General features: G+C 37.6%; 2 protein-coding genes and 1 long non-coding RNA gene across 3 annotated transcripts in view; 1 reads left to right on the forward strand and 2 right to left on the reverse strand.

The window, feature by feature from the left end:
- axdnd1 (axonemal dynein light chain domain containing 1) overlaps positions 1-17,114 on the forward strand; it is a 30,201-nt gene extending 13,087 nt beyond the window's left edge. The window contains exons 9-25 of the mRNA XM_065243268.1: positions 9,011-9,151; positions 9,251-9,355; positions 9,436-9,556; positions 9,634-9,735; positions 9,822-9,988; positions 12,894-12,951; positions 13,029-13,263; positions 13,469-13,682; positions 13,771-13,864; positions 13,946-14,130; positions 14,210-14,300; positions 14,398-14,532; positions 14,627-14,716; positions 14,945-15,055; positions 16,094-16,185; positions 16,263-16,393; positions 16,968-17,114. Coding sequence (XP_065099340.1) covers positions 9,011-9,151; positions 9,251-9,355; positions 9,436-9,556; positions 9,634-9,735; positions 9,822-9,988; positions 12,894-12,951; positions 13,029-13,263; positions 13,469-13,682; positions 13,771-13,864; positions 13,946-14,130; positions 14,210-14,300; positions 14,398-14,532; positions 14,627-14,716; positions 14,945-15,055; positions 16,094-16,185; positions 16,263-16,393; positions 16,968-17,086 — 2,191 coding nt within the window. The 3' untranslated portion in view covers positions 17,087-17,114. The remainder of the gene's footprint in view (positions 1-9,010; positions 9,152-9,250; positions 9,356-9,435; positions 9,557-9,633; positions 9,736-9,821; positions 9,989-12,893; positions 12,952-13,028; positions 13,264-13,468; positions 13,683-13,770; positions 13,865-13,945; positions 14,131-14,209; positions 14,301-14,397; positions 14,533-14,626; positions 14,717-14,944; positions 15,056-16,093; positions 16,186-16,262; positions 16,394-16,967) is intronic.
- On the reverse strand, positions 5,606-6,494 carry LOC135721632 (uncharacterized). The gene is made up of 4 exons (XR_010521535.2): positions 6,327-6,494; positions 6,098-6,244; positions 5,943-6,008; positions 5,606-5,860 (listed from the first exon to the last, which is right to left on the reverse strand). It is a non-coding gene; the product is annotated as an uncharacterized lncRNA (long non-coding RNA).
- A 2,155-nt stretch (positions 17,115-19,269) lies between the features above and the next one.
- Positions 19,270-24,771, reverse strand: nphs2 (NPHS2 stomatin family member, podocin). Its single transcript, XM_065244031.1, has 8 exons — positions 24,257-24,771; positions 24,079-24,182; positions 23,868-23,940; positions 20,864-20,946; positions 20,060-20,263; positions 19,802-19,857; positions 19,649-19,727; positions 19,270-19,536 (listed from the first exon to the last, which is right to left on the reverse strand). The coding sequence occupies exons 1-8, from the start codon at positions 24,570-24,572 to the stop codon at positions 19,270-19,272; spliced, it is 1,182 nt and encodes a 393-aa protein (XP_065100103.1). The 5' UTR covers positions 24,573-24,771.
- Positions 24,772-25,126: the final 355 nt, after the last annotated feature.

A 25,126-nucleotide genomic window follows, 5' to 3' on the forward strand; every position in this document is an offset into this window, starting at 1 on the left:
TTAAAAGTAGTACTAACTGTTTAAAACAACAATGCAAAGTGTTTTAGATTCACTTGATAAAACTTTTACATCATAACAAACTAGGATAGCAATATGTTTGAATCTGTAACAGGTGATACCACCATTAGCGTGATGTACATAACAAAGTCTGCAAATAATAAAGTTTGATTAGATTTTTATTTAGTAAACCTTTTAACATAAAGGGTAGAGTCTTTTGTATGTAACAACAAAGATGCGATGAAACAACGCAAAACAAGAGAGGATGCGTTTGTTAAACCACATATAAATTAAGATGCATACATCTACAAATGGGGACAATGTTTTTAATCTAATGGTCCCGAATTTAAAGGCTATACGGCCAAACTATTTCAAACATTGCCCCCATTTGTAGATGTATGCATCTTAATTTATATGTGGTTTAACAAACGCATCCTCTCTTGTTTTGCGTTGTTTCATCGCATCTTTGTTGTTACATACAAAAGACTCTACCCTTTATGTTAAAAGGTTTACTAAATAAAAATCTAATCAAACTTTATTATTTGCAGACTTTGTTATGTACATCACGCTAATGGTGGTATCACCTGTTACAGATTCAAACATATTGCTATCCTAGTTTGTTATGATGTAAAAGTTTTATCAAGTGAATCTAAAACACTTTGCATTGTTGTTTTAAACAGTTAGTACTACTTTTAAGAGTTTGACAAAGTGTTACATAAACTACAGAAATGAAACCATCTGTGTTCATAAAACAATCACAGATATATGTTGTCACGTACAAAAGAAAACAAGACGACTGTTATAAGTATAATATTGTCTGTACAGACACAACTATGAACATCTGATGAGTTTACAAAATCTCTGTCATTAGTTGACACTACCACATAAAAACTGTGAGCAACTTATCGAAAGACAAACGTATGAAGACTGTCTAAGATTGAAAAGAAAAGTTTGTTTCAGAAAATACCCATGTAAGAACATCTGATGAATTTACAAATCTCAGACATGAGTTGACACTAGCTACGAGAAACTTTGAACAAATGTATGTAGAGCCGAAAAGTATGATGACTACCTAAGATTAAAAAGAAAAGTTTGTTTAAGAAAATACACAAGTAAGCAACATCTGTTGAATTTACAAAAAATCTCAGACATAAGTTGACACTAGCGTAGAAAAACTATGAACAACTTATGAAAAACAAACGTATGAACTCTGCCTAAGATTGAAACGCAACATGTTTGTTTAAGAAATACACACGTAAGACCATCTGATGAAATTACAAAATCTCAGACATTAGTTGACGCTAGCGAAGAAAAAACTTTGATCATGTGTTTGAGGCGACAAAGGTGTGTATCCTAACTAAGTTTGGAAAAACAGAAAAATGTTTGTTTAAGAAAATATACACGTAAGAAACCTCTGATGAATTTACAAAATCTCAGACATTAGTTGACGCTAACGAAGAAAAAACTTTGATCATGTGTTTGAGGCGACAAAGGGTTGTATCCTAACTAAGTTTGGAAAAACAGAAAAATGTTTGTTTAAGAAAATATACACGTAAGAAACATCTGATGAATTTACAAAATCTCAGACATAAGTTGACACTACCACATAAAAACTATGAACAACTTATCGAAAGACAAACCTATGAAAGCTGTCTAAGATTGAAAAGAAAAGTTTGTTTAAGAAGTACACACGTAAGACCATCTGATGAATTTACAAAATCTCAGACATTAGTTAGACATCAACTGAGTTTGAAAAGAAAAGTTTGTTTCAGAAAAAATACGCGAAACTAGGAACATCAGTAACAAACCATAGGTGAAATATAATTTCATGTTTGCTTATTATGCAATGATAGATGTTAACCTAAGTTGAACCTATCCCTCAGACAAAACAATGGTCTGCTCCACATCATAAAGATCCTGTCATTGCTCGTGTCATTGAGGGGTGTTTTGTGCTGTAAGTCGTAAAGCTATACACACTGGTTGACCTTAAAACCTAATCTATCCTATATCAGGTTAGGATGTTCGAATAGTATATTTTTATTTTTTAAATAAGTGTTAAGGTTTACCTAATTAATATATGTACATGATTTTACTGTTATGTAGAGGTACACCCTATCTGGTGTTGTTGATATAGATAGTTTAATGGTAGCACACAATCATGTTTAACAAAAACCACACACACACACACACACACACACACACACACACACACACACACACACACACACACACAACAAAAAAAAAAGTCTAGTGTGTCTCTGTAAGCCTTGGCAATTTTGTTAGATGTTTTGTCTTTAAAGAAAATGTTTGTTGTCACGTTAGTGACATCCTGGCTTATAACATCGTCAACTTTGATAAATAATATTTGCTAACATTTTATTGTTCCCTAAATGGATAACAGAGGGGGGTTTAAGGTTACATTAATTAAAAACAACACCACAATGTGAGATAAAATGTCTTAAACCTTTTAAGTTTCTTTAAATCGCAAATAATGGATAACATGATTTAATCAGTATCTGTGTAATGAAGCCTGCATCTAAAAACCCTTACTTATTGTCAATGAGGACACAGACTTAATATCAAAGTTTTAGTAACAAACAGAGACATCATAGACCCCCATGCAAACACACACACACACACCCACACACACACACCTTGCAAAGACACGGGCTCATAAACACGCCCCCACAAAAACAGACTGGATGCACACACACACACAGACACAAACGCGACTTGGTACCGCTCGTGTGACATTAGATATAAACTTACTCATACACACCTAGATGTTTAATTATGGAATGTGTATAAAAACTTTTGGATGTTAAAACAAAAAATTAAGATCGAATAGCTTTTGTCATAATAGTCACATGGCCGTTTCATTTTAAAAACCCGCATGTTTAAATCAGAGGCGTTCTAAAACTAGAAATGCTGACAGAATTGCATTTGTTGTATAATAAACACATAGAGGTTGGTATCCACAGCGGACAAAAAAACAGGAAATGGGGTCCAAATGTCTTAAACATTAAAAAGTTTTGTTTTTAAAACCATAGATATGTGAGTGCATGTGTTTATTGCGCTATGCAATAACATGCTTTAATCATTATCTTATTAGTATGGGATAATGATATGCCTAAAATAACTTTATATAGCCATAGCTCTCAGTATTACATTTATTGTGTAATAAACACATATTCACAATTGGTTTTAAGGTGTCATGATATTAAAACAGACCCCGAATATGATATGAAAAATGTCTTTAATCGTTTAAAAAGTTTCTTAATGGCCGATATATGCACGGATCTGCGTATATTCTATTGTGAACGCCGGAGCCCCGATCTTTAATGGCTTGAACAGAACCCTCTGCTTGAAATGCTTCACAGATCTCGTGATGCGAATCAGCTTTTATTTAGTTTAAAATAAATAGACTTATGTCTAAAGAATAGTAGACCTATGGAGGTTTTGGTACAATTCATTGCTTAAATATAAACGTACTGAATATTTCATTAAATAATTTTGTACTGTTACAAACTATTACATCCCCCGTGTTTGGCAATAAAAAAATAGGCTCTGGTGCTCTATCTAAAATCTTAAATAACCCTTTTAGTTATTGTCAATGGGTGGGGTGAATTACACTTATTTTACCAACACAGATTTTTAGAAACAGTAGGCTATACGGTCCGCTGAACATCATCGCTGTTCAGACAGCTGGGGTTGTCTGCTGGTTGCTAACGGATTGTGATAGAGAGAGAGACTGAAACTGATCGTCCAAAACAACAAACTTTTTTCCACATCAATAAATATGTCGAACACTCGCAAGACGAGAAACACACACTGGAATAACATGTTCAAGAAACCTTTTATTTTGACAATGCCTACCGTGTTACATTTATCGTAAATACACATGTACACATGTGGATGTTAGATGACTTTAATGAATTCAACCCAGAAGAGGGTGTGAAATATCTTAAAACGTTTAAAAGGTTCTTAACACCATATATAAGAGAGCATCAGCCTACGTTTTCTGACAACTTTGGTACACGCATTTGGTTAAAGAAAGTCCCAAATCTAAAATAAAACCCTTATTATAACGGTGCGGACAGAATTACATTTTATTGTGTAATAAACACATATTCACCGTTGATTTTAAGGTGTCATTTTTTAAAAACAAACCCCAGAAGATGAATTGACAATGTCTTTAATCGTTTAAAAAAGTTTCTTAAGGTATGGATATGAACACGCATCCGCTTATGTTCTCTATTGTAAGCGCAGGACCGCAATCTAATGGTGTGAACAGAATATTGTGCATGAATAGATTAAGATTTTATTTAGTTAAAAATAAAAAGCCTTAATCTAAAGAATGTGTTATTGGCGGACCCCGGTGGTTTTGGCACAGTGCTATACCCATGCTGAATATTTCATTAAATAAAATTGTGTTGTTACAAACTTTTAGATACTGCATTGTTTGCCATAAAATAGGTTGTGATCTAAAATAAACCTTTTACTTTTTGACAGAGTTATCATATTACACATTACCACGGCAGTTTTAAAAGACATTAGTTTACAAGCAGCCCCCTAATGTGAATTATCTCAAACACCCAGACGCTCACAGAGCAGCTTCTGTTTAAGGCTTATCAGAAAAATATAGCTTATAGTTAAATAGATAATAGTACATTTAAGGGTAACCAGTTACAACTAAAATATTTTATTCTTGTGTGACTTTAAAAAAGTCTCTTGACAAAACAAACGTATTATCAAGTTGTATTTATAAGATACACGCAGACATTTGTCCTAAAATCTAAAATAATAATTTATTTTTTTGTCAGAGCAGACAATATAAGACTCTTTGTATAATATGCGCATATTCACACATGTTTTAAGAATACTTTAATTAAAAATAAACCCTAAAATGTGGTTAAGACGTCTTAAAAACATTTAAAAAGTTTATTAACGTCAGATACAAGTTCTCTGACACCATCGGTGCATGTCTTAATCAGATCCTTGGTTAAAGAATCCCCTAAATCTAAAATAAAACCCCTATTTTGCCATAGTGGACAAAATTACATTTTATTAAGGTTATTTTAAAACGGCATATATGAACACACACCCGGCGCTTTGTCAGGCTCCGCCGGATCTTTAATACGCGTGAAACTATAGAGCAGGTTATGAAAAGGTTCACAGCGTTCCTGAAACCGTTTAAAATTTTATTTAGTTTAGACTATCGTCTAAAGATTGTAGTAATGACTCAGGTCTTTGCTTAAACTATACCCGTATATGGAATATTTAATTAAATAACTTGTGATGTTACAAACAAAAGTTTTAATTATAGCATTGTTCATGATTTGTCTAAATCTAAAATAAACATTTACTTTTTTGACCCCCGTAATGGGTTTTAGAAATCTTTACTCGCTTTACAACACGTACCCCTGTGAATGAATGCATGGCTTGTGAGACAGTAGGGAGGAGGGGTGAGTGCTGACATCGAATGCCAAAACACGATCTGTCACACACGAGCCGTCATTAAACATAACAGCATACGCTTGACATAAAACACACTCAGTCATTTGACCTAAAATCTAAAATAATAATTTATTTTTGTCAGAGCAGACAATATAAGACTCATTGTATAATATACACATTTTCATACATGTTTTAAGAAGCCTTTAATTAAAAATAAACCCTAAAATGAGGTGAAAACGTCTTAAACAATCTCTGTGGACATATCAAACTAGGTATCCAATATCCGAAATGTTTTAAATCCATTTTGTCACAAAATGTTTAAAATGTCCCCCAGACAAATCCAAAAAGTCTCTGATTTTTCTCTTTTTTAAAGATACGTCCAAAGCGTTGTGGTCTGTATCCTAACCTGTAAACAGATAAAAACAAGTTATTAGGACAAATATCTAAATAAAACAATTAAAACTTTTTCTTATACAATATAAACGTACCGTGGAGATCCGCTATATATTTTGCAATAGTACACACAACGTTCGCTTTACCGCTGATGTCCAAACCTTTAAAACAGATAACACATGCTATTAGAAAATATTAAAACAAACCAGTTTGTTTAAATCTATTGTAACATGATTAAATAAATACACACCGGACAACACGAACCACTCGACGTCTCTTTGCTCCGAGATTTCCTTGTTACGCTGCTGGTGGTTCTAGTCACGGTCTGACTTTTTTGTTCAAGCCACTCTTCTCCGCGATTTACCAGGAATAGTTAATACCAGTTTAGACAATTTCGCTGCAATACCAGAGATTGAATTTTTAGTTTTTAAATAAATCAGACAAAATACTGGAACGAACACAGCGAAACACATACATACCAATAGACTTGAGTATAACAGTTCTGCTCCATCCAACCTGAGTCCGGGAGATCTCTTATCGCTCCCCAATAAAAGTTCGGTCATAAACTTTCAAAGATTACATCACACGAACCCCACACAAACACACACTGACATAATATCATCATCAGAAAACTTTGTGTCTGAACAGAAAATAGACTCGATAGAAAATATCGGCTTTAAGTTTAATCAGTTACATCTAATCACACATATATATATATATATATATATATATATATATATATATATATAATTAGTGATTGCCTTTAAATAAACTTTTAAGGTTGCAAAACTGTAGATTAAACAACACACACCCCTGTGAAAGAAATGCAGTCCGTATTGAGACTCGCACGGGTCGAAAAGGGAGGGGTGATAGATAGCAAATGTCACAAACACAACCTGTCATTAAACATAACAACATACGCGTGACATAAAACACACTCAGGAATAAACAAACCACTAAATGACCGGCAATAAAACCATTAAATACTTTCTGTCTAAAGTTGACAACTTGTACAGATTTTGATTGATGGCCCCGCCCCCTGTCAAAGGGGTCATAAAACACGACCTGTCAACGGGTGGGGGAGGGGGTCATAAAAGTTTGACGAATGGTGGCCCGTTACAACTACTGCCACGTCTTCGGCCCTTGGCCAGGTTGAAGGCAGCTTCATCCACAAACACAAGGATGTGAGAGGCCTCGTTTGCTTCCAATGCCATTATTCTCTACAAAAGCGTAAACTCCTACTTTGTTAGTCAAGTTTTAGTTTTACCTGACTGTCAATTGCTGTAATAAATTTATCAAATGTTCAAAGCATTCATATATGTTATTCATGGTATTATGTTCTTGACTAATTTTGCCAATTGAACAGACTATTGTGCATGTGATGACTTATACAATGAAATGACGCTGACACATTTTGGAGTGAACAACCATTAGACTGAGAATCAACCAATCAGTTTAGATCAAAAAGAACTATTCACTTGGAAATTGTGCTAAATGTAGGCTACCTGTACTTAATCAGTTGCAAAGATGTACTGAGCTATTGAGACATGTACTTAGATATTTGCAATTTGATGAGATGAATGAGAAATTCAATTCTGTTGTGAACACTTGCCAAGTGGTTTGGAGGTTTGTCCATGTTGTTTTGAGAATGTAATTTCTGTTTCAAGAAATGAGCCAAACCAATGGAGAAAAACTGTAATAGATGCAGGAAAAAACACAGAAAAATCATAAACATAAGCAGCAGAATACAGCGGCTAAGATTAACCGTACTAGCGAGCGTAATAATAATGTAATGTATGTAAGACGGTGCTAAGTTAAGCCAATGTCAGCACACTCCCCTGGGGGAAAAGTCCTAGGAGGAAAAAAACCTTGGGACAGAGCCAGACCTAGCTGATTCTATAGAGCAGGAGTGTTTAATCAAACACACCTGAAAAATCTAATTAAAGGCTTCAGGACTACTTCGAAATTAATTTCAGGTGTGTTTGATTAGGGTTGGAACTAAACTACGCAGGACAGTGGCCCTCCAGGACCATGGTTCCCCACCCCTGCTATAGAGGATATATTATGTACTGGGTACGGATTTATAAAATTTTATGGGAATTAAAACATTTTATATATATATATATATACATATATGTATTTATATTATTACTTTAATTATATATATATATATATATATATATATATATATATATATATATATATATATATATATATATATATATATATATATATATATATATAATTAGATATCTTTGTTTGAGCTCAAAGCATATCGGATTCGGTTCCCGCGCTCCCCTTGTGAACTCTGGCGCCCCCCTAAGGGGTGCCTGGTTCCCAGGTTGGGAACCACTTTATTAAAGGGTTAGTTTACCTCAAAATGACAATTTTATCATAAATCTCTTACCCCTGTGTTTCTTTGTGCGCAAAGAAAACAAAACAAACTACTTTATTCAACAATTTTTTCCCCTTCTTGGTCCCTCAGTGCGCGTTCACGAGCAGACTACGGCCTGCTGACGTAGTTGCCAGCGTACAGACACAGAATAAGTAATTTGTGCATTATTCGGGCTGTTTAAGTATTGTTTACAATGTTTGCATAATTTGCAAAAAAAAAGTTGGCAACTACTTCAGCAGGTCACGTCAGCAGCATGCGCCGTTGTCTGCTCGTGAACGCGCCTTGAAGGTGTTCTTGTTTTCTTTGCGCACAAAAGTTGTCTCGTCGCTTCATAATATTATTACTGATGGCACATGGACCTTTTTGGCGATGTCTTTCATTCTTTTCTGGGCTTGATTGTGAAAATCAAACTGCAGTCTATGGGATAGTAACAAGCCCCCTAGTTTTCATCAAAAATATCTAAAAACGTGTTCTGAAGACAATTGAAACAGGGGTAAGAGATTTATGATACATTTTTTATTTTGGGGTGAACTAACCCTTTAAAGGGACAATAAGGACAACCATTAACTTCCATAGCATTTTCTTCCTACTATGGAAGTCAATGGTGCTCCTGCTTCCTGCTTGATTACAAATATCTTCCTTTGTGATGAACAAAGAAATTTATACAGTTTTGTAACAACTTGAGGCTAAATAACTTTATTTAAAAAAATATTTTGGGGGAACTATCTCTTTAAAATAGTACCAACCTCACTTCCTCTTTCTTTTCAGGCAGAGATATGTGGCGCTTCTCAACCGTATCCCACGGCAGGTGAAGGGTCTACACGCAGAAACGTTAGCACAGAGGGCCCTGGATCGCCGGCTTATGGAGGAGATCATGCACTTTAAAAACTCTGTCGCAAAGCTTCACTCGTAAACCTGACTATACAAAAATTAATAAACATTGTGCTTGCATTTCAACTCTTCAAAGTTTTGGACATTTCAACCCTGTATCTGTTGGATCTGTAACAGGGAATTAAGTATGATGAAAGAACAAGATGAGTCTTTGTCCAAAGAGGCTGAGAAAACAAAAGAGGAACTTGCCAAAGCTCTGGAGGAATCGCAGTCCAATGCAAAGTATGTGAATCAAAACTAACTGTTATGGTCTGATCGAAGACTATTTAATACAGATTTACACACGAGCGACTTTTCTGTAGTATTGTAGCAGAGTTTCATGATCTTTACGAGCTGCAGCGGAGAAGACTTGAAGTGCAGATGTTCCATCTGTCCGATGAGAGGGACCTTTGGAGAAAAGCGACCTATAGCCTCGCTATAAAGGTAACTTTGCATATAATCTCTTATAATAACATGTTCATATTGTGTATGTTTCAATTTATGCCACATATTTTTCTTAGATAGTAAAGATAAATAAACTTCAGCTTGTGAAACGGCTAAATGTTAGCGAACAAACCTGGGCCAAGACCGCAGAACACTTCACACTCGTCCTAACATCAAAGGTATAAACACAGTCCCTCTAAATAGACATCTGTAAGTACTTGACCGTGTAAGAGATTATGTACATCATCATTATTTATCTTCATAGGACTCTGAGGATATGTCCCATATCACAGAGTTGACTGACCAATGGAAAGAAAAATTAACCGTCTTCATGCAGAACATCGGAAAGGCAGAAACCAGTCAACGTGAGACCATCCAATCTGTCCGAGCGAATGTTGTAAAGTGGCAGAAGATCTGCCAAGACCAGACCAGGTCAGTGATTGGTTCTCCTATGGCATTGGTGAGAGCAAAGATAGTTATTATTAACCAGATGCGTCACTGCTATTTTTATGAATGGGGAAGATCGCAACAGTCAGAATGGCTGTTCTAGTCCCACCTCCCATTAAAAAGAGCCAATCGACAGAATCGACAGGTCTTGTTTGTCTTGTTCGTTACAAGACCTGGAGGCGTTGCAAATATGGAGTGACACGACATACTTAAAAGGAGTTTGCTGTGTGGAACCTTTTTGTGTAATGAGGCATTCACACCAAACATGAATTTAAGGATTTGTTAGTAGATTACATACAAAGTTAATGCAAAAACATGAATAGATGTGAACTCACGAGGAGCGATACGAAATGACGCAAATTGGGCGCATGATTGATGCGTAAAAACGCAGCATTTACCTTAAACGAATCTTCGCACAAGTTGAAAATGTTCAACTCAAGCTAAAAATTTGCATGACATGAAGTTTAATCTATGAGATTTAGTCTTTTGTAGAGCGAGGAATGCGATGCCTCGTTTTTGATGTGTACGCAGCATAATGAGGCGTACACTCTAGACGCGAATAAATGCAAACTCGTGTGGGGTGATACGAATGACGCAAATTGGTTGTCGCGATTGAGCAAAAACACGCTTTATTCACCTCAAACGCGCCTTCGTGCAAGTTGAAAATATTCAACTCAAGCTAAAAATTAGCATGACACAAAGTTAAATACCGTGAAGAAACGCAATGCTTCGAGTTTGGTGTGAACACAGCATAATGGGGCGCACACACTAAACGCGAGTTCAGCGATGTGCGCGAGCAGATTACATTCAAAGTCAACACAAATAGATGCGAACTTATGCAAGGCGATGCGAATGAACCGAATTGGGCAGCGCGATTGCACAAAAACGCTCTATTCGCCTCAAACACGTCTTTGCGCAAGTTTAAAATATTCAACTCAAGATAAAAATTAGCATGACACAAAGTTAAATCCCGCGAGTTTTCTAGAGCAAGAAATGCGATGCTTCATTTTTGGTGTGTACGCACCATAATGGGGCGTACACACTAAATAAGAGTTCAACGATTTGCGCAAGTAGATTACATGCAAAGTAATTGCAAAGACGCAAACAAACGCAAACTCACCCGGGCCGATGCAAATGACACGAGTTTAGCGATGTGCGCGAGTAGATTTAATACAAAGTCAACGCAAATAGACGCAAACCTATGCGAGGCGATGCGAATTAACCGAATTGGGCAGCGCGATTGCACAAAAACGCTCTATTCGCCTCAATCACGTCTTCGAGCAAGTTGAAAATATTCAAAAAAATGACGCAAAGTTAAATCCCTGCGAGTTTTCTAGAGCAAGAAAGGTGATGCTTCATTTTTAGTGTGTACGCAAATAGACGCAAACTTATGCGAGGCGATGCGAATGAACCGATTTGGGCAGCACGATTGCACAAAAACACACGATATTTGCCTCAAACGCATCTTCGCGCAAGTTGAAAATACTCAACTCGAGCTAAAAATTCTCATGACACGAAGTTAAATCCCGCAAGTTTTCTAGAGCAAGAAATGCGATGCTTCATTTTTGGTGTGTACGCAGCATAATGGGGCGTACACACTAAATAAGAGTTCAACGATTTGCGCAAGTAGACTACATGCAAAGTAAATGCAAAGACGCAAACAAATGCAAACTTACGCGGGCCAATGCAATTGACAAATAGTCAATGCAAATAGACGCAAACTTATGCGAGGGGATGCGAATTAACCGAATTGATTGCACAAAAACTCACGCGGGGCGATGAAAATGACGCGAATTGGGCGTACACACTTAACGCGAGTTCAGCGATGTGCGCGAGTAGATTACATACAAAGTCAATGCAAATAGACGCGAACTTATGTGGGGCGATGCGAATGACGCGAATTGGGCAGCGCGATTGCACAAAACACACGGTATTTGCCTCAATCGCATCTTCGCGCAAGTTGAAAATATTCAACTCAAGATAAAAATTTGCATGACACAAAGTTAAATCCCGTGAATTTTCTAGAGCAAGAAATGCGATGCTTCATTTTTGGTGTGTACGCAGCTTAATGGGGCGTACACACACTAAATAAGAATTCAACGATTTGCGCAAGTAGATTACATGCAAAGTAAATGCAAAGACGCGAACAAACACAAACTCACGCGGGCCCATGCAAATGACCCAAATTGGGCGTACACACTAAACCCGAGTTCAGCGATGTGTGCGAGTAGATTACATACAAAGTCAACGCAAATAGACGCGAACTTATGTGGGGCGATGAGAATGACGCGAATTGCGCAGCGCGATTGCACAAAACACACGGTATTTGCCTCAAACGCGTCTTCGTGCAAGTTGAAAATACTCAACTCGAGCTAAAAATTCGCATGACATGAAGTTAAATCCTGCGAGTATTCTAGAGCGAGGAACACGATGCTTCGCGTTTGGTGTGTACGCAGCGTAATGGGGCTTACACACTAAACAAGAGTTCAACGATTTGCGCAAGTAGATTACATGCAAAGTAAATGCAAAGACGCAAACAAACGCAAACTCACGCGGGCCGATGCAAATGACGTTAATTGGGCGTACACACTAAACGCGAGTTTAGCGATGTGCGCGAGTAGATTACATACAAAGTCAACGCAAATAGACGCAAACTTATGCGGGGGCAATGCAAATGATGCAAATTGGGCAGCGCGATTGCACAAAAACACACTGTATTTGCCTCAAACGCGTCTTCGTGCAAGTTGAAAATACTCAACTCGAGCTAAAAATTCCCATGACACAAAGTTAAATCCCGCGAGTATTCTAGAGCGAGGAACACAATGCTTCGCGTTTGGTGTGTACGCAGCATAAGAGTGTACGTTTAATTCACTTTTTTTTCCCTCCCTAGAAAAATGGACAAATCTTCAGAAGAAGAACTGTCACTTGACCTGAAACAATGGTCGATGGTAAGCAATGCAAACTTTATTTCTCACTTGTAAAATTGTACGCCACTTCAAGTAGCCGTATCTCTATTTAACTATAGGCATTGACCGAGCAAAGTGAGCGTTATGGCGGGGAAGAACTAGTGTCTGCTCAGGAAACGCTTGAAATGCTAACTAACCTCCAAGAGTCCTGGATTGAGGTTTGTCTTCGGGTCTTTAGGAGACACCCTGCTTCAGATGGAGAGCCACCTAAAGGTCAAGAGGCCATGACGGAGCTGGCCAAGACCATAACCGAGCTTCACAAGCAATTGGAAATCCGTTTTAGTGGAGAAAGTGGTGAGAATCGGGTCTTATTTCTCCAATAAATATCAATGTTTTGGTTCTTGTTCCTGTCCCTCAATTGGTAGAGCATTGCAGCACAAAAGGTCATGGGATTGATTCTTGATGGTAGGGAACAAGCATATTGATAAAATGTATGTCAGTTTGCATTAAAGCATCTGCCAAATGCCTAAATGTAAAATATAAATGGTTCTTTATGCAGGGATCCATGCAACACTGATGACCCTTATTGAAAATATGGAGTTCTGGTCCAGAAGACTAAAATCCCTGAGCGGACATCCAGAACGCCATCCGTTAGATTGGGTGGAGCTGGAGGAAGCGCTTGGTAGTTTGATAAATCAGCTTGAAGACGCCCTTCTACAGGTGGATGGCACACAGCCAGAACGGGAGAGGGCCAAGCAGAAACCTCACACCAGGTAGACATGTTTTTATTTGTTGTTGTATATAAAATAGATGTTTCTCATTAAACAAAGACGTTCAGTTGCCCTTATGTATCTGTGACAGGATTCAAATCGATGATGTCTTAAAAACATTGAAGGATTTCTTGTTCTCCCAAGAAAACTTTTTCGACTGTGAAAACATGAGACTTCGCGAGGAGGTACAGAACAGTCACACACAGTTTTCCTCAAATCCCATAAACCATCAATCTCATTGGATGATCTTGTCTCATGGTTGCCAGGTTAATTCTGTTCACTCTAAAATGATCCGCTGGATGGTGGACCTTCTGCTTCTGATGGTGCCGGATGCAGCATCTCATCCATCGTCTGAACTGAACATCATAGTCGATGTGTCCGCTGAACAGCTGGGTAAAGATGCCAGCAACATCTCAGGGAAACTGGACTACCTTTCCAAATACATCACAAGGTGACATCATCACTAAACCTAACATCGCTAGAGACGCTTTAAGATTTAATCAGTAGTATAACAACTAACTGCTCTGCAGTTCTTGCCAAGCCATTGTGGAAGAGGACGTCTTGCAGAACTCGACTCACCATGATACAGAAAATGAGCTACATCGACTCGCCAAGCTTCAGGTGCTAACCCTCAAATCTTTCCTGGACAAACGTCTACAAGTGTAGCAAAAGAGATTTAGTTCGGTCTAAAATGTCACGTTTCTTTTGCGTTGTACAGAAGGAGTGCGGCGAATGGATGGAAGGCTGTCGGGTCCTCCTGATGGATGTGAAGGGAAGCCATGTGGAGATCCAGCTTTCTGTGCCACAGTCTGTGAGCGAGATCCCATTAGAGGACGCCAGCATGGAGTCTCTGGTAAAACTTTAACCAGGTGTTTCTAATGGGTTTTAATTTAATTTAATTTTGAACTACGTATATATATATGTATTTTCCTTTTATGTGTTTTCAGATAGAGCAAGAACTAGAGGCACCTAGAGAGACAAAGGAAGATGAAGCAGAACCATTTTTCACAAAAGATGTCAGCAAGCTTGATGAATATGTAAATAATGAACCATTTTTATACTGTATAAACTGCAAGCTAGCCATTGGCCTACTTACTAGCTCCATAAATCCTTCAAAAACTTTATATACTAAGCTTTGTACCTATATTATATCACAGTCACTATATGTAGTGCCATATAACATTGACTTATGCACCTATTTAGTCTTTGCTTTATTATGTTGGCTTGAGATACTGTTACTAAATGTCATGTGGTCACCTCTGCAGGGGGAAGACCACGATGTAAAGGCTAAAGAAAGCTCAGTCCTCAAGCTAATAGGTCATGATGGTAATATAACCGAACAGATCTTGGGAAAGGACACAGTCCAGCTCACCAGGGTGAGTTTATGCATTTTAACATCATTAGGTTTCCATCTAAAAAGAGGGTAACATATCTCACTTCAAGATTCCCAATGCAGCATGTGGGCGATTATATAAATGCAGGTACATTAGGTGTCTTAAGTAATATTTTTTATTGGTTATTTATTTCTAATTATTATTAAAAAATTTGGTATAACATCTTGTGATCCATAACAATGAGTATGGGAAAGTAACGCCTTTTGGCTTTGGGTCTTAAAAATATTTAAGATAGATTAATATTTTTTTTACACAATTAACACAAGTACAAATGAATACTTAAAGGACCTACTGTTATCATACAATTACACTAAAAGTGACAGGAGTGCAAACGTGACAACTTACCCCATAGGTGGGGTTCATTGTAACAAACAGAAAGTTTGTTGTAACACCTGCTAGAAAATTTGATTTAAACACAAATAATGCAATAAAATTCTGTCTATATACTAAAGGTGGATATTGTTTATATATCTGCCTCTAATAGACAGATATCAACACATTCCTCCATCCATGATCCTTCATCTAACCATCCTTGTATTATGCATCAATGCAAATAAATAGATTTTTTGAAAGGGCTGCACAATTTGGACCCAAAAAAAAAATCATAATTTTGAGTTATTTCCCCTGATATTGTATTAACAGTTATCATTTTGATTAATAGTATTTACATTGTTTTTATTATCATTGTATACCTGAGGCTTAAAGGCAGGTTGCATGATCTTTGAAAGCCAATGTTGATATTTAAAATCACCTACACAAACACGCCCCTACCTTTTGATAGACCCGTCCCACACAAACGCAACCCAGGCAACGATGTAGGTTAGTAGACATGCCCCTTACGCCCCTTACACAAGTGTATTTTGCTAGTCGGTCAGGCTTCCTTTTCCAAAGCGGTTTTCAAAAATCACGCACCCCGCCTTTAATTGTAACAGTATGTGACAACTAACCCCGCTGTGTAAAACTGTTTTCAATCCCATTCCCAGCTATCAGTTATGAAGTTTGAATACCTTTATTTAACAGACAGAAGAACTTGTTGTGTCTCCTCACACCGAGAATGCCAAGGAAGCCTTCAATGCTTTAGAAACAGTGAGATCCCTTCAGCAGGAGCTTTTGTAAGTACCGGTGCTGAAAATTTAATCAATCTGTGATGAGATCTGTCGATTTTCTCTATATAAGATGTATTTTGTAGAGAGGTGGAAACTCGTGCCGCAGGTGCAGAAGCTCGAGCGCAAAAAGCAGAAGAAGATCTGCTGGCGGCTCTGGACAAGATACAAGATCTGGAGAGACAACTACAGGCTCGGCACAATGTGGAGGGCACTTGTAAGTGTTAAACACACTTACAATACTACTACTACACTTTACATTTTTCTTTAAGATTATATAACAACCAAAAATATATGACCCTGTCTGTGAAATCCAGGCTTAAGTCTTAAATTTGGTCTTACGGTACATTCACACGGGGCGAAAGCGTTAACGTTTGCAAAAGGCTTGTATGAAGCGTGGCCAACAGCCAATCACAGTGGCCACAACACATGCTCCGGTATTCCATAAACGTAATTGGCTGGCTCTGCCTAAGTTATTTGCATAAGGCGATCTGATTGGCTAAGGCACACGTTGGCGCATAAAAAGTTGAGAAATTTTCAACTTCTGCCACGAGCAACGGCACTGACGCGAGCGCAGACGGATCCACAATTCAGTTCGCCAATGCATGATGTCACCCATTAAAAGTGAATGGGAGCGTTAACGCTTCCGCCCCGTTAGGAAGTTAAAGATATCAAGGTTATATTTTCACAAAATGGTCTTTACATTATGTAGGATGGATGATTTTATGTAGAAATACATTTAACAACATATTTTGACTGTCTAACTTAACTCTATGTTTAATTCTCCACAGTGAGCAAGGAAACTGTTACCTCTGCTCCCATAACCCCCAGCACCCCTGCTCCGTCGTCTGAAGCCAAAACTCGAAGTCGGAAAGCCGCATCGAGCGCTAAAGGCACCAAGAGACACTAAACTAGAGATACACCATACACCACAGTTCAATGGGATTAAAAAGTATTTAGTCTGTGTCTAAAGTGTATTGAACCATTTATGATATTTTATTGTCTTTCCAAAATATTAAAAAAACAAATAAACTTTCAGCGTTAGCTTGATTGATGTATAGGAAAGCTTTTAATTTAGTGAATAGTCAAAACAACTACAGAACTAAATTTAACATTTTTACGTTTGTCATTAGTGGTGCACTGATGTATCAGCCGATTTTTTATGAATTTGAAACCATCGGCTTATCTGCAATAGCACGAGAAAGGCAGATACTGATTGCTTAAGAGCAGCTATTTCATTGCTAAAAACAATGTTATTTTGTGTATTTGGTATAGACGGTTTCAGCAGTAACAACATAAACAAGCGGCTTTCGTGGTCAACACGTAACTTTCGGTAAACTCCGCTGAGAATAAATAACGACAAAGTACTTTAAAAGTAGTTTATTTTTATAACAAGCAAAATAAACAACAAGTAGATTACCTAGGAAACCAAAACATTTGTTATTTTCGACGAGGTATTTGTTCAAGAGTTCAGTTTAGCAACTAGTCAGACCATTAAAAAAACTGAAACTTGAAGTAAAGTTCGGACCAGATGCGTATCGCGTCACCGCACGTGCGTCCGATGAAACCGTCTATAATACAATGTGTTTGCGTGGTTTATGTTTAAAAAACCGCATTATTTTCCACATACCGTACATTTTTGTAGCTCCAGATTTCACACTCTTCCTGAAAAGCACGGATTGAAAAGCTCTGATTGGCCAGCTGATCTGTACGTAATGATTGGCCTGAATATCTCTGACGTCAGCCGGAAACGTGACGCTCCTTACCATGTTTAAAAGATTCAGTCACATTGCAATGCTAACAGGAGTTAACTTACAGGCTGTGAGTCCAAGCGGGAGGAATAATGATAATGTTGGCTTTTCTACCAATCCCAGGAAGTAAACTGTTGCCTACAATCCATGTGTTTGTTGTAGTCCAAGAAAAGAAATTTACATTGTACACGATAACTCGCTCCATCGTGTACCTTTTGCATATCATTAACGTACAAATACACACACACCAAAGGAAATGTGAAAACGTGAATCGGACAATAGGTGCTCTTTAAAGGTGCAGTGTGTGAATTTCAGCGGCATCTAGTGGTGAGGTTGCGAATTGCAACCAACGGCTTAGTCCACGGCTCACCCCTCGCTTTTAAAAAAGACATAGAGAAGCTACGGTGTCCCCCATCGGACAAACATGTCATCGTCGGAGACAACTTAGTAAAAAAAATTGTCCTTTAAGGGCTTCTGTAGAAAAATGGCAGCACAAAATGGCGACTTCCCTGTAAGGGGACCCTCGGTGTATGTAGATAAAAAGGTCTCCTTCTAAGGTAATAAACACATAACGGTTCGTTATGAAAGGTCTTTATACACCCCTGATAATATAGTTTTGTATAATATTTTGCATTTCTGTCAAAAGATCCATCTAAAAATTACACACTGCACCTTTAACTGCATGAAGGCAAAAAGTTGCATGTCTGGTGCATAATCCAGCATTTTTAAACAAGAATTATCAAAATATTTAACTACTTCCCAAAACAAAATAAAATCTGTACAAATTATTGTTTGTCAGATGTGCAATGGGGGAAAAAACGTAAATCACATAGTTAATCACGTGTGAGATTATTCGCGTGGGTCATGTGGTCAAGAGTATTTAAGGAAAATGTCTGGGCTTATTTTAAAATCTTGGAAAAAGACCAAAAATCGTCAATATTTACTTACTTTGTGCCTCTTTTATTATGTTGGTCAATATTAAATAGATCCAATCCATTAAAATAAGTTGATGCAGAAATAAACTAGTTAATAGACCAACTGTGTATTGTATACAAGTGTTTAATACCAGCATTGGTATTAGGCAATAGTTGTCTGATTAAATCAGTATCTGTACCCCCCCCCCCCAAAAAAAAATATAATATCGGTACATCCCTATCACTAATATAGCTGTAAATAAATCACATTTGCATATAAATGTAAATTGCTTCGAAACGATTTTTATTATAGCCAGTGATTGTGCCACACATGGACCCATTTGATGTTTTGACTGTTGCCATGGCAACAAATCATTTCTTAACATCTTAAAGCCGAATCTCATCAGACACCTCATATCGTGTTGTCCCTACATCATGGGCGAGTCTTTAACACTCTCTTCCGATTCGTCGGCCGGCGTCAGGCTCTGATTGGCTGTTCTGGTTAAACTGCCGAGGTCTATGGATTGGTGCAGGACATCAGGAGGTATGTTGAGGACCACAGCCGGCTGCTCGGAGCGTAGACTGTGAAGAAGCTGCAGAAGTCGAAGGTGCACGACCAGCGGAGACCCAGAAAGAGACTCTACGGAGGCCTTCAGTGCTTCACATGCTGCTTTCTCACCCTCAGCGGCAATCACCTGCAACGTAAAGTAAGGTGGCGTTGTAGTGATACACTCTTATCCAAAGTGACTTCCAATACATTGTATTTACCAGTACATGTGTGTTTCCTCAAAAATGGTGGTGCTTTACTTTGACTTGTGCTTGACGTCTGGCTTCAGCTTCCACAGCAAAGTTGTGTTGCAGCTCTGGTGGGAGACTGATCTCCTCTCTACAGCAGTGGACAACATGGATCAGTTCTTAGATAAATTAATATTTATTGTGAAGTTTCGTCTCTTTACTCACATCTCGGCTTTTTCCACCTTGATGCCCCATCTGCAGGTGACCGAATCTAAAGACACCTGCACATCAGCAAAGAGACCATGAGTGCCTATGAGATCACTGACTTCATATCTGTTAAAGCAGTGGTTCCTTGAGGTACACCAACACTACACATTTTCCAATTTTTCCTATTGAATAAGCTCATTAGTAGAGACTCCAAGATGGAAAATAATGGGAGAGCAAAATTTGCACTGCCTCCAGGAACAGGATTGGGAGGCTTACCTGGATCTCCTGGGCGATCTGTTTTCTGTCTAGCAAAATGTCAGTGAAGACATGATGGGCCAGTATCTCTCTCACCGAGACTTGAGCCAGCATCTGCAGCACGGACGGGACACCGGAGAGCAAAGAGTAACACACGGACACATTTTCGATACGATAGTAACATACTGCGCTCACCTCAGTGCACACCAGGTCTTTGGTCACCACCTAAAATGACAACAGTAAAATAGATTTACATTTATGCATTTGGCAGATGCTTTTATCCAAATTGACTTACAGTCCATTCAAGGTATACATTTTTTTAATGTGTGTGTATCCTGGGAATCAAACCCATGACCTTTGCGCTGCTCTTGTATAGCTCCCAGCTTGGCTTTAGTTGGTTTTGCTGGTGTAGCAAGCTGGTCTAGCTGTGTTTTGGTCACTTTTTAAGCTGGACTTAGCTGGTCAGGCTGAAAGACCAGCTTTGGCAGGCTGGGAGGACCAGCTTGAACCCAGGGAACACTCACATAATGAAAATAAATCAAATGTATGTCTTGAAATACACTGGATTTGCCAAATGCAAAAATGTAAACGTAATGCAATAATTTCCATGGAGCACCGAAAAGAAAAAAATCTCAGACCTAAGCTTTTCAGTCTCCAATCATCTCGGACCAGCCGTGTCTCCCACATGTTTACATTTTAGGGTGTGTTGGATGGTATTTGTGGTAGTCAGCTTTTTAGTGCAGCTCATTAAATGACACTGATGTCATCTCAGAAACAATCTTATACCCGCACAAGCTCTCGATGGCTTTGTTGCTGAGAACTTACCGCGTGAGGAGGGACGTTCAACATCTTCAGACGTATGTCCACTATTTGGCACACGTCCAAAAATGGAAGCTTAAATATGAGTCCTAAAGAGAAATGAAATATATATGCCTTTAAATCCAAAAACATTATTATTTTTTCATGTTTTCATGTTTAAGTGCTATAATTGTGTCCCCAGTGCTTCTATCAACCTAGAAAATAAAAAGATCAACCCAGTAACTTAGTTTTGGTAAACCATTCTCTGCAAACATGTGAAAAAATAGGTCATTGAAATCTGGCTCCCCTTGTGATGTCAGAAGGGGATAATACCGCCCCTTAATCTGCACTATTCAACCACAGCACTGCCATAGTGACCAGGGGCGGATTTAGTGATTTGGGGGCCCAAGGCAAAACCATGTGTGTCTGGGCCCTAGCTATGCACCCTTTACTGTATTTTTCTATCTCTTTATCATCGCTATCTCCATCTCTTTTTTTCTCAAGGTTACCTAAGTTTCAGCCCCCAATGAGGTTGAGATTAATATATACAGTATATATACATATACACTGTCAGAAATAAAGGTACAAAACTGTACCTTTTCTGTTACTGGGGCTGTACCCTTTCAAAAAGTACAGCTTTGCACCTAGGGATTTCATTTTACTACCTCAGATGTACATACTGGGACCAAAGAGAGCTTATTAGTACCTCAAAAACACATATTAGTATCTCAAAAGGTACATATTGGTACTAAATGTTTACATCTATGTAGGTCCTTAAGGTATGGTTATCTACCCCAAATTGTATTCTGTTTTGTATTCCTTTACATACACATACATACATACAGTGAATACTATGATTGGATTTTATATTAACCACAGTACTACATGGTAAAAAGATGTGTACATTTATGTACTTTTTTATTTTACTTTGTGTACTGAATTTATTTAATATATTTTCATTTAATGCCACATTACATCCACAATATATTTTAAATCAAAATACTTTGTATTCAAATGAACATAATACGATGAGAAGAAACATAATTTAGTTTTAAAATAATGCAATCATAGGTGTTAAGAACTGGAGATAAGATAAACAAGGGGTGAAATTTGACTTTATACAGTGGATGGTAAAGCGTCATGTATTACTTCTGCATTACAATATGTAAATAGTGATATTAATTTACTATACAGATGTCATCTATCAGTTAATCTACACATCTTGTACTTTGACGGTCGCTAGTGACATATAGGGCAAAGCCGATGCATGCTACCGTTTTCATATGAGATTTAAATGAGATTCAAGCGATCACCAATTCGTGTGCATATTGGGGAATGAATTACAATCTTTAGTGGCGCTGGGCAGACATTTCGGAGGATTAAAGGTTACCTAAAGGCTACTGTACCTGAGATTACACGCTAATATTATACAAACTGTAGAACCTGTATTATTTGCGGAGCATACTCACCGGCACACTATCAGTGTCCGTGGCCGAGAGAGAGATGTGTCTGACGGAAAAGAGGTTGCTGAGAGCAGCACAGACCGTGGCAGTGTTTGTGTTGAGAAAAGCGGAGACTTTAGCTACATTTTTGTTTGAATCATCTTTTCTGCTCCATTGGTGTAGCTACGTTTCACTGTTAGTTTATTTCCTTGCAGCTTCGCTCTTTTAATGTATCATACTCACTCGCTGCTGTCTGCAGCTCTGCTTGCTAAAACTTGTTGATTTGAGCTACGTGCGCATATGCGGTAATGCATGGATTGATCCACTCTAAACTATAATGGGGGGCGGATTCGTGCAGATGTAATAATAACGTTCAAACCTTTTATGGGAATATACTGAAAAACATAAAAGATGTTTAAATACAATTCCTAATTAAACAAAATTATGATAGTCTTCTGGGAATCTTGATGATAACCAGGGGCAAAAAGTTGCAGCTCACCAAGTACACCCCTGCGTTTTGGGGCCCCTTGGTAACGCGGGGCCCAAGGCAATTGCCGACCTTTGCCTAATGGGTAAGTCCGCCCCTGATAGTGACAATTTTAGCATGCTATAATAAATTATCTATATGATATTTTGAGCTAAAACTTCACATGTGTACTCTGGGGACACCAAAGATTTATTTGACATCTTAAAAAAGTCTTGTGAAATGTCCCCTTTAAAAAGATCTGTATGATGAATTATTAGCACATAGGGGCGGTTTCGCGGACATGGCTTTTCCTAATCCCAGACTAAAATGCATATTTGAGCTGCCTTAATTTAAAAACATCTTGCACTAAAACATCTTAACATATTTCGGTGCCATTGTTTTATCTCAAGATGCACACCAGTATGATTTTTTGTAAGGTATGTTTGTTAAAACTACTTAAATCCGGTCTGGGAAACTGCCCCATAATGTGCTAATGTGGAAATTAAAGGGACACTCCACTTTTTTTTGAAAATAGGCTCATTTTCCAGCTTCCCTATAAACAATACATTTTTACAGTAAAAATTATGCAGTGCCAAAAAATAGTCCCCTGCTATTAAAAGTTACCAAGGGGACTATTTTTCAGGTGCTGCGTAATATTGCCTGCTGCAGCCATGGTACGACAGCACAGTGCTTGATTATTACGCCAGAATGAGAGTATAGTTCCTAGCCATATCTGCCTTGAAAATCGCAACTTTCATTTTCCAGCAGTCTTGGTACACGATGTCACTACAGAAGAGTCAGGTTTTAAATTTGAAAACGTTTTGGTTATTTTTGAGTGTGATGCTAATGGTCTAATCAGATTCAATGGACTGTGCTAAGCTATGCTAAAAGTGGTACTGCCAGACCTGGAGATCAGCTGAATGGATTCCAAAATGGTAAAAATCAAATGTTTGACTCTAGGGGAGCTGGAAAATGAGCCTATTTTCCCAAAAAGTGTCCCTTTAAAACTTAAATTGAAAGGTGAGCAGCTTAAGTCAATTGTTGTGGTTTTCTACATAAACTCATCCTACATAATGTATTTACAGACAAGGTTGCAGTTACAAATATGTATATTAAAATGTACCAGGGCCCATGGGTCTTCTTTGCAGTAGGTGCCCCAGTCGAAAAATGACAGCTCGTTCATGTTCCCGAACGATCTAACAAAAAAGATAATGAATAATAATCATAAATAAAAGTTAAAGACCATAACATATATATATATATATATATATATATATATATATATATATATATATATATATATATATATATATATATATAAAATAATAGCTTACCCTCAGGCAGAACCAAATTGAAATAGGAAAGAAGAAAATAACAGCAAAAAGGACAAAAACCACAAGAATCATCTCACAAACTCCAAAGTATCGCTTTTTCAGGCCTGCAGATGAAAAGTAAAGATATAAGCATCATTTCTTCATGTTTTTGTAATGTCCTTGTCCTCTCTTACTGTACCTTCTCCATGTCCCTCGGTCTCCAGTAACCCCAATAACTCTTCTCTTTCCTCTTTAATGTGATCTCTCACACTATCTACATTAACAACAGTGCTGCTGGAGATGACTTGAACATCTTCTGCTTCACCCTTTCTTTCTGCTTCCGAAACCTCCGGTTTCTCTCGTTCTTTTCTTTTGTTAGGCTCTTGGAGTTTTACAGATTTGGGTGCCTTTCTTTTTCTTTCTTTAGATGAAGGTGATGATTCCCTCTTTACCCTTCCAGATTTTGAAGAATGGTGTGATGTTTCAGATCTTTTCTCCATCTCAGCCAACATCATAAGAAGCAGACAGTGGAGAGGAGACTTTGTTGTGTGGTGTTTGTATGATATCTGATGTGTTTGTATGGTCTTGGATTTTGTAGGGAGGAGTATCTTGGTTAATTTGAAGATGGGGGAGTGTTTGTACACGTCTGACTAACTCATCACAGTGGTATTATCCCACTCAAGTTTTGTAAGAGGTGCTAGATGTATCACCGGCATTCATGTTAAGTATGGTGTATGTTTTAATTACTTTTAATTTAACATTGCATTTTTTTCTAAATGTTTTTCCCTCAAAATTTAAGATTTAATCTAGAGCTGTCAAAAGATTCATCACATACAAAATAAAAGTTTGTGTTTGCATAATAAATTTGTGTGTGTTTTGTGTTTAATTATTTTGCATATATAAATACACACATACATGTATAATATTATTTGTAATTTATATATAATATAAAATAAATCAAAATCAAAATATATATTATTATATTATAATTATATTACAAAATAATGATAGACAGTGCACAAACAAACTTTTATTTGTGTGCAATTAATTGTGATAATTTTTTGACAGC

The sequence above is a fragment of the Paramisgurnus dabryanus genome, chromosome 24 (assembly GCF_030506205.2).
Source record: "Paramisgurnus dabryanus chromosome 24, PD_genome_1.1, whole genome shotgun sequence".
In the NCBI taxonomy this organism is placed as follows: Eukaryota; Metazoa; Chordata; class Actinopteri; order Cypriniformes; family Cobitidae; genus Paramisgurnus; species Paramisgurnus dabryanus.

Bases quoted from the DNA above. Each gene is read 5' to 3' on its own strand.
- nphs2 (XM_065244031.1), bottom strand. From the start codon at position 24,572: ATGATGTTGGCTGAGATGGAGAAAAGATCTGAAACATCACACCATTCT. The intron at 23,941-24,078 runs GTAAGCTATTAT...CTTTTTTGTTAG, and splicing joins CAATTTGGTTCTGCCTGAGG to ATCGTTCGGGAACATGAACG. The intron at 20,264-20,863 runs GTAAGTTCTCAG...TTGTCATTTTAG, and splicing joins TGAACGTCCCTCCTCACGCG to GTGGTGACCAAAGACCTGGT.